The sequence below is a fragment of the Neodiprion fabricii genome, chromosome 1 (assembly GCF_021155785.1).
Source record: "Neodiprion fabricii isolate iyNeoFabr1 chromosome 1, iyNeoFabr1.1, whole genome shotgun sequence".
In the NCBI taxonomy this organism is placed as follows: Eukaryota; Metazoa; Arthropoda; class Insecta; order Hymenoptera; family Diprionidae; genus Neodiprion; species Neodiprion fabricii.
Window position 1 is genome coordinate 15978197 of NC_060239.1, and position 10210 is coordinate 15988406.

The 10210-nt window shown below is 39.3% G+C and overlaps 1 protein-coding gene across 1 annotated transcript; it reads right to left on the bottom strand.

Moving 5' to 3' along the window:
- Positions 1-285: 285 nt before the first annotated feature.
- Positions 286-6659, bottom strand: LOC124182204. The gene is made up of 3 exons (XM_046569151.1): positions 6338-6659; positions 5902-6258; positions 286-835 (listed from the first exon to the last, which is right to left on the bottom strand). The coding sequence occupies exons 2-3, from the start codon at positions 5931-5933 to the stop codon at positions 286-288; spliced, it is 582 nt and encodes a 193-aa protein (XP_046425107.1). The 5' UTR covers positions 5934-6258; positions 6338-6659.
- Positions 6660-10210: the final 3551 nt, after the last annotated feature.

The following is a 10210-nucleotide window of genomic DNA, read 5'->3' on the forward strand; positions in this document are numbered from 1 at the left end:
AAACTTAGAGTTATAGCTTTCATGTATTCCTGATAAGCAAGTGTTTCGTTACCTTTTATTTTTAATGATTCCAATTGTCCCCATACAGTTTCCAAAGAGTGCTTAAGTTTGAGCTGATTTGTATTCAAGATATTAATTTGGACTTGATTGATGTGCGAGGATTTGGTTACAACAAGATTTAGAGTGTCCGTTACATTTTTCAGTGAGGCTAGATTCCCAATAATTATTTCCAAATCATCCGCGACAGCAGTTCCATAGATTGATTTTTGGATTGTTCCTAAAAAGTTACATTCCTCTTTTCGGTCTGATGTTTGGCGTGAGATAAGATTTCCTTAGGGGATACATTTCATTTGCCAGGCCCGTCAGAAGAACATGTTTTCCAAATACCGCCTCAACTTCGCGCGAGGCTTCGTAAGTAACATCGCTCGACCCGAGCGCTTTCGGAGTACTTGTTTTGGTTCCGTGGGATTGAGATTCCCTTAATTTAGAGGGGCGCCGCGTCATTTGAAAAATAGGCGCACCCAAGTCTGAAATGACTTCCAAAATATTCTTGTGTGACGAGGCACGGGCAAATTCTAAATCTAAAGCGTCCAGGGCGGACTGGGCGAGGGATCGCTGACCAGGGCTCCAATGGTCCAGATAGGTATCCCGTATCGTCTGGAGGCCTCCGAGTTTGTTGTGGATGTCGAGTAATGGTTTGGTGAACTCACTTGCGTCAATGGATTGGAATATCTTCCATCTTTCCTGGTACATATATGCTTTGCCCACTTCCTCCTGGAGTAAAGTCCCATTGATAACTGAGACATCGAAGTAGGCTAGGGATAGACTGCTACACCTATAACAAAAGAAACCAAGACTCTATTCCGTGGAGATCCAATCGTTACCCTGAACCCGTTTCAGTTTAATTCTAGGGATTGGATCGTTTTCCCTTGGTCCGGTGTCGTATTCGTAGTACGGTTTGGTGTTATTCAGATGGGTCTTCCAATAAGATGCTGTGGAATCATCCGCGGTTTTCTTGTAAGTGATATTTCCTTTTTGTTCGTTGATCTCGAAGACGACGGATGGTCCATTCCAAATCCTTTCCAAGGCGTTCTGTCGCGTACGGTTCTTGATCTTTACTTTATCCCCCACTTGATATAAAGGGGTTTGTCGTCGTGTTCCTCGGTCCACTTGTTTTTGGTTTTTCTCTCTGGATTTGGTAAGCCAGACCGGATCTTTCTCGAACCGTTCCTCCCATTTTCGTATCCACAACATTTTCTTACTAATCACGGTTTCCAATCGGTTTTCGCGGAAACCGTTAGGATTGTTGGCTTCATGGCACAACATGAGGTTGTGAGGCGTTTCACCTGTTGATTGATGAACGGAAGTGTTATAGGCACGTGCCATTTCTGTTAAAACCTTGTCCCAAGTGTGTACTCTCTCTTTGCAGGCAGTTCGAATATAGTCTTTCAAGACACTATGCATTCGTTCTATAGAGCCGTTCGACTGCGGGTGATATGCAGTTGTGGTGATATGTTTGATATTATAGTGTTCGAGAAAGGAATCGGTCAGCTCGTTACAAAACTCCTTTCCCATCTCCGTCAGGATTACTTTGGGGCACCCGAAGTTACCTATCCAGTACTCTGATAGAGCCTTGATAACTTCTGTCGCGGTTTTGTTCGCAAGTGGGGCACATTTAATGAATTTAGTTATTGAATCCTGCATCGTGAGGATATATCGGTGTTTATTCCAAGATTCGACCAGAGACCCGACGATATCTATTGAAATTTGATCATTAGGTTTTTCAGCAAAGGTTTCGGTGGTGTAACCAACTTTTCTTTCAGGGTTTCGAAGGCTTCTTGGCAGGCTGCTGACCAATCCCATGGGGTGTCCTTTCTTGTTAACCTTGTTAATGGTTTCGCTAACATTAAATAGTTTTGTATGAACTTTCGGTAATACTCCGTCAAACCAAGGAAGGATCGAATCGTCTTAACGTTGACTGGAACGGGTAATTGTTGTATCGCTCTGGTCTTTTCCGGATCTGGTTTGCTCCCTTCGTCAGTGATGACATATCCGAGGTATCTCACTTCAGTCTTCATGAAGGCGCACTTCTCTGGCTGGAGTTTCAGGTTCCATTGTCTTAAACGCTGAAATACGGTTCTCACATTTCGATGGTGTTCTTCCTCCGTTTCACCAAAAATTATTACGTCATCAATGTAGACGCAACAGATCTTCTGATTCAATCTTCTCAGGGCATCGTTCATTATGCATTGGAAGGTCGCAGGAGCGTTCTGTAATCCGAAAGGCATTCGTTGGTATTCAAAATGCCAAATTCTATACTTGGGTTTTCCGTCGGGGCCCGGTTTTTTGGGTACAACCCAAACTGGCGAGTTGTATGGCGACTCGGATTCCGTTATTATTCCTTGTTTCAACATTTTCTCAACTCCCTCTTTTACAACCTGCTGGTGCAGCTGTGGAGCACGGAAACTTTTCACATTTACAATGCGTTGAGGATCTGACAACTCGATGCGATGTTCAGTCATTGAAGTTCCATTGACCATGTCTTCCTCCTGTAAGGCAAAGATATCGCTGAAATCCTGAAGAATACTCCAAATTTCTTTCTGGTACTCCTCCGGTAGGTGTTTCAAGTCGACAGTATGTTGGAGCGCCTGCTCTCCTTCATCACGTGGTTGTTGCCATACACCCGGGTTTGACATACTCTTAACTCGGTGGACTTGGACGTTTTCCAGTCCGAGCTCGATATCTTCGTCTTCAGCGGTGGTGATGATTCCATAAGCCGTACCATGATTGTTCGTGTGTACAATCTGCACCGGGATGTTTTCCATAGGCATTCCGTCTTTATAGACCATGCATAACATGAGATCGAGATTATTTTCGTCGGTATCAATGGCAATTTTGTTCACCGAATTTGGTTTAAATCGAATTTTTCGGTCGCTACTAAGGTGGTGTATCTTATTCTTCAGTGTGAGCGTCGAGGCATTCAACTGGAAATCTCGCGTTCTCATAAACGGGTTTCCCATGATTCCATCTACTTCGTCAGGCAGATAATCGTCTGGTATAATGACGAATTCGTCCTTTAGTCCCGTGTGAGTTAGTACAGCAATTTCATTCGCGGAATTTAGCGCTTTGCCAGTTTTAAAGGAAATTTTGCGATTGATAAGTGGACTAATTTGTTTATCCGATGGATAAATAACCTTCCGTTTTATGAGGTTTATTGATGCACCTGTATCGACCATAAGGGCTACTCCTTGCTTTGTTTCTCCAAATTTTATTACAGCACACTGTAGTAGCCCCTGTGAAACTGAACATACACGGGCCCCTGTTGGCACTTGTCCTCTAGTTCGTCCTCCTGTCCCTCTATTTCCTCTTCCTCTGACTGGAGTTCCTCTGACGTGCAATGACTTGGTCGTTGGGCGGTTTGTCTTTGGGGCTGGCGTTTTGAAAATTTGCGTTGGTCGTTCTGTGGTCGGCGCGGGGCGTAGCAGTTCCGGCTGTAGTGTCCTCTGGTTCCGCAGTTATGACATACTGCTTGTTGTTCATGGGCGGTCCGATGTGTGTTACAGGTGTGGCATTCACATCTCTGGAGTTCTTTATCTTTATCTTGTTCCGCTTCATCGTGGTGGTGGACGGACGCTGGTGGTCGAGGAGTTGACCTTGGCGAGTTCGTCGAGGTTCTTTGTTGTACCTGGAATCTTCGCGTATCTAATGCGCTGCCTGGCCCGTAAATTTGGGACTTGTTGCAAAACGTGGGTTTCGAGGCTGTGTCGTTACTGTTCATCAACTATTGTTGATGCATTCGGAAATTCAATTCCTCGCCTTCGGCTTCTTTCGCGGCCTTCTGGGCTTCTAGTAACTTGAAGTACTGACGGTTTTTGACTTGATGGAATATCTTCGGATTGAGTCCGTACAGATAGTACTGGCACACTCTATTTTCGAGGTCTTGAAGATTAGGATCGATGTTCGCTCGTAGTTGTTGATTCGAGAAGGCAGCTACGAGATCTAGGTAGATCTGATTGAATTTGAGATTGTAGGCGTCCACAGTGTCGCCCTTTTGGCCTGTTCTGCCAAGCTCCATTTCCAATGTGGTGGCACTTTTCTCGACAATGACGGCTGATCTTACGACTTCAAGTAAAGTTGGGATTGTACGAGATCTCCTCTGGTTGATGGTCTTCTGAAGAGCTCCTCCCGTCTTCAAGCTGATTATCATGCTCAAATCGGGAAACGTTGGGTTGGCATAACTACCATATCGGCGGCTTTTACTTGCATGATCCAAGCGTGTACATCTTCGCCTGCTTTCCCTTCCAGTCTGCAATCAATCATCTTGATGGCTTGAAACGCGGGTAGGAAATCTTGGATCGCGTAGGGCTCGTCCGCTGGGCGATTTGGTTCTCCGGGGTGTCTTCCGGCAGCATCGGGGCGTAGGCTGATACCGTTCAAGTAAGCTTCCGTTCGTGCATACGGGCCTGGGTCTCTTGGATTCCGAGGAGAAAGCACGTCTCGGGGTGGTGCAGTTGCCGGTAGTTGAATTCTCGTTTGGTTTCTTCGAGCGAGTTCCTCAATGTTCCTCATTATCTCTAGCTGTTGGCGTAAAGCTTCGGGATCACTCAGAAACTGGGTCATACTGAACGTCACAGTGTCCTTTCCACGACGATGTGGTAAAGGAGCAGACATTTCCAAGGCTCTTCGAAGTTCGTCCTCTTCTTGCTGTTCTAGACGACGACGCGGGACGTTGCTACGGGTATTGCTACCAGTACCTCGTGGGATTTCGTAATCCGTCGGACCAATAGGCCATTGTGGACTAGGCCTTGGTGTAAGGCGTACGTTCGGCATCCGTGATAAACGTCGGCATTCCTCGAGAACGCGTTGCAGTGTCGAATCCGTATTCGACAAGATATCATGGTTCACATTGGCTCGCGCGGTGGAGAATCGGTCGTTTTCTAATAAGCGATTTTGGTAAAGGATCGGTATTGGCATCGCATTTATACCTTGATGGTCCGAGCCTGAATTGGCTGGGGAGCCCAACTCATTGATGCACGGTGTCGGTGGCAGAAATCCGTTTTGAGCGAGCCCGTATAATGCCGAGTATCGTGGTGGGTTTGTTACGATTGAGGGAGCTATCTGAGTAGGACCTTCCACCTCTGATTCAACGAGACGCGCGGTATCTACTTGAATTCGCGGTATCGCTCCGGTATGGTTTCCGAGCGGTCTCAAAATATTAGAAACATTCGGATCATCGTTAGCTGTTAAGCGATAATAGTTATTGATTGCTTCTCGATTGGTATTACTATTTGTAAGAGCTTCCTCTTGACGATTTTCTTCGGTTAATTGGTCATTCGGTCGTTGCATTTCCTGAAACATTTGGTTGGTGACGCTTTTAAGCGTGTCTTCGGGACGCGGAACTCTTTCAGAGTTCCGATTTATTTCTACATTATTGCGACGAATGAAGTCGTGTTCACGGCGTTCTTGATTTCTCAATTGAATAAAACGGGTAACCTCTTCTATAGGCAAATCTTCGCGGCCAGCAAGTTGACGCGCAGTTAACCTCTCTCCGTTTAATTGCTCTAGACCAAGACGATATCTGCCCATTGCAGTTAAATCATTACGTTCGGTGGCTTCTTGTAGCCTGTTCACAAGCTGAGTCATTTGGTTTGTCAAATCCCATAATCTCTCTTCAAACCGGGATTCAGAAGTGACGGATTGTCCATCTTCTACAGTCTCAACAATAGTGGGAGGTACCGCCGATCTCCGGTCATTTATTTTTAAATTTACCTTGAGTCAAGCTTTGACTTTATTTATTTGAATGATTCAAGTTTGACCATTAAATTCTTAGTTTCGATTACGATTTTTTTTCTTCGATGCGTTTATGGTGACTCGAGTAAGTAACAAAATGCTTGTACTCACGCTAGGAGTAGCCAAATTGAGGTGTGAAGCATCACACTCGAAGATCGTGGTAGCCGTCGGTACGAGGCTTCGATGTCCTGGAGTCTCTGACAGGCACCGGGGGCAAGAATATAAGAGCGGTTCAAGTCTGAGTGTCCTTATGCTCACTTCACTTCACTTAGATGGTTTAAACGCGAAGTTTATTGTATCTAAGGAGTGCAGAATTTAATACTTGCTTTCTTTCCAATAAATACACAAGTTCACCATGGGAATTGTCCAGCGTAGAATCAGGCGGTCTACACTAAGTCCCTGATTATCAAGCGGTCTACAGGCAGTCCTTGATTGTCTACGCAAGGCGGCCTTTCACTCTATCCCTTGCTAGGTGCAATTCGTCATAATTACTTATAAACGCGTAGCCGAAGGTTCGCGCGTGAATTTATTGGGCTTATGCACTCACTTCCAAAGTTCGTCACTATGATCCGGCCGTTTGATACGCGCGCCGCGTTCGTTGGTTTAAACCGGATCCTGGCAGGATCGTCAAATTTGTCATGCGAATATTACGCAACGATTATATTTGTATTTATATGTTCATTCAAACAGAGAATTGAGTTATAATTCATAACAACAAATGGTCAGTGCGGGCGTTAACGTTATATTACAATTTAATTAGGCGTGCGTTACGCCTGGAAGCAGTATTGAGACTGCTCACACGGCCTCTCGCCGAGCTCGGCGACAGTGCATACAAAGTGCATAATCGCGTAATTTGAGCACTGCTGCCGATAAGGAAGCCAAGCGCACAAGGCGTGCTACGCTGCACGATGAATTTCGTACTCATTTAAATGATCCCCGGCATGTTCCTACGAGAGGATATAAAACTGTTACATTTTATTAGAAACGTTCCAGCTCTATCACTCTTATACTAGGGATCATTGTTGGTCTCTACGTGGCTTTTGCCAGGAGGGGTGGAACTCGCCGTTATGAGAATATGAGATTTTGATGAAATAATATCTGTGCATTGAATAAATTAAAGAAATGAAATGGAATGGAATTTTGAAAAAGGTACGCCAAGGTAGTACATCGGGGCGTAACAGTATCTTTAAACTAGATTAAAACTTATTTAAAAGTTTATGGCAAACATACAGATAGATAAATAATTGATAATTTAACTTCATATTTTTAATTTTTCAAAATTAATTTTCCAATAATTTGAGAAAAAATTTATTCACATTATTCATTTTTCTTATTATTACATTATTCAATTTACTGACCTCCGTCTATATTCAATTATATTGATGTGTCATTCATATATATATATATTAATTTCAATAAATAAGAGGATGAGGAAGAGATTTTCTATTCATGTTTCATTTCAATATACATACATATATATATATATATATATATATATATATATATATATATATATATATATATTACAATTTTTGATTAATTTTTGAAAAAAGAAAAATATTTGAAGAAAAAATGTAGTTTACATTGATTAAATTTTTAAGTAATGATTATAATTATTGAAAAATCTTATATATTCTTCAATCATTCGCTCACATATTATCTAAAATATTATTCATTAGAAAAATGCCATTCAATGTACTTTATGTATTGTAATTTGAAGCATCTATACAATGGAATGCAACTTGTTGGAAAGTTCAGAAAAAACATACAGATGAATAAATAATTAATCATTGAATTTGATATTTTGGGGGCGCTACTGAGCATCTATAGTGAACAAACGTGTCTTTTGTCGCTCTATCATATTTAATCTTGCTAGTTAATAAATTCTGTGTAAAAAATTATAAAAACGTGCATATTCTGTGTAGAAACAAGTGATTAAAGTCTGCAGATACAAATCTTTAAATCCTTTCGAGTTTAGCATATAAAATTCTGTTTTTCCTGATAACACGGTGTGAGCTCAGCTGGCGTGTTTATGATTGTTTACGTTTCCCGACTCCGTAAATGAATACAGGCGACATCTCACGGTCAAATTCTGACCGCGCACCTGTGGCGCCACTGTTAGCCAAACCTCGCCTCGTTTTGAATCACAACAACTCTATAGCCGGTGTCACACCTGCGGCCCCGTCAAGAAAAGGGCGATCATCCACCCAGCAACTCCTTGCAGAAGCTGCCAACACCTGCACTCCAATAACCAACTTTATCGAAACCAAGAGGAAAAGACACAGTTCCGGTCAATCTCCCACAGAAGAGCCGGAACAGCCTTCGAAGACTTTTAAGAAGACAGATGATGCGGAGTTAGAAGACTACCTGGACCCAATTGATATCAGTGATTCAGCGATGGATAAAATACTGCAGGAATTGAGAGGTCTCAGGTCTGACCAGGAAACTAAGCTCAAGGTGCTCACCGATAAACTGAACAAAAAGTTCGAAGACGACGCAACAGCCTTTGAGAATATACAGCGAAACCTAGCAGAATTAAAAACCGACTTACAGGGAACCAAGGTCGATCTAACTAAACGAGTTAAAGCTCTGGAAGACAGCACAGTGAAGAAAGATGAACTCAACAACTTAAAAGTTTCTCCACTCTCAAAGGAGGAACGTGACAGAATCTTGCAACTCAATAATAGAATTGATTTTCTTGAAAAGGAAAATAAGAAGACTAAAATCTCGATAGTAGGCCTCTCTCTATCCACAAACAATCACACGGAGGAGGTCAAAACGTTCTTGAATTCCAATTTTGGGGTTAATATCCTTAGAATTGAAATAACGGAATTTACCAAGAGCTTCTTTTCCACTTACTCACTTCTTTTACATATAAATAAAACATGAATAATAACTTTATTCTCCAATTTTTTCATTCAACAATTTTGTATATATACAAATTATACATTAATATGATTAAATGTAAATGGGTGAAATTAAATCAAATGAATTAATGATACTGAAAATAATTAATTTAACTTACTCATTTTTCTTAGATTGAAGAATAATTAATTTTGAAAAATTGAGAATATGAAATTAAACAACTAATCATATAGCTATCTGTATGTTTCCTTTAAACTTCTCAATAAGTTATAATCTATTGCATAAATGTTCTAAATTACAATCCACAAAGTACAATAAATGGCATTACTCTAATAAATAATGTTTTCACTTTGATTAATATGTGAGCGAATAATTAGAAAATACAAACTTTTTTTTTCAATAATTATATTTATTCTCAAAAAATATGCTTAATGTAAAACTTTTTTTTTTTTAAATCATTCTTTTTTTAGAAGTAAATCAAAAATTATAATGTATATGAATGAAATATGAATAATGAATTTATTATTCAATTTTTTCGTTTAATTAATTATATATACCTATATTTCTTCATTATTCGCTCACATATTAATTATAATAAAAATAGTATTCAATCGAAAAATGCCATTCAATGTACTTCATAGATCGTAATTCGGAACATTTATACAATGGATTATAACTCAATGAAAAGTTCAAAGAAAACATACAGATAGATGAATGATTAGTTGTTTCATATCATATTTTTAATTTTTAAAAATTAATAATTCTTCAATTCAAGAAAAATGATCAATTTAAATTGATTATTTTCTATATCATCAAATTATTTATATTCAATCATGATAATGTGTAATTTTTATTTAAAAACAGAAGAATTTCTCTGAAAAAAATTCCTACAATAACCAAATTTTTTAAAGAAAAATATAATTTTTGAAAAAATGCTATGCATTTTTTGATGATTTGTTCCTATATTAATTGAAACGAAAATATGATTCATCAAAAAAGTGCAATTTGGTGTACTTCATGAATTGTAATTTGAATCATTTATACAACGGATTATAACTTATTAAAAAGATTAAAAAAACACACAGATATATATATGATTAGTTATTTAATTTCATATTTCTAATTTCTCAAAATTAATTATCCTTCAATTCAAGAAAATTGAATTATTCAAGTTAACTATTTTTCATATCTCTCGATTATTCAAATCAATTGCCTCCATTCATATTGAATTATATTGATGCATCATTTGTATGTATATATGATTGATTAAAATAAAAAAATGCGAAAATAAATTTATCATATTTACTTTATTTATACATATTATAATTTCTTATTTACTTTTGAAAAAAGGAGAATTTTCGAAGTGAAAATAATTTTTGCAATCATTAAATTCTTCAAAAATGAATCTAATTATGAAAAAAATCCTGTATATTTATTCATTTTTCGCTCACGTATTAATTAAAATCGAAATATCGTTCATCGAAGACATGCCAATTGATGAATTTTATGAAATGTAATTTGGAACATTTATGCAATTGATTAGAACTCATTGAAA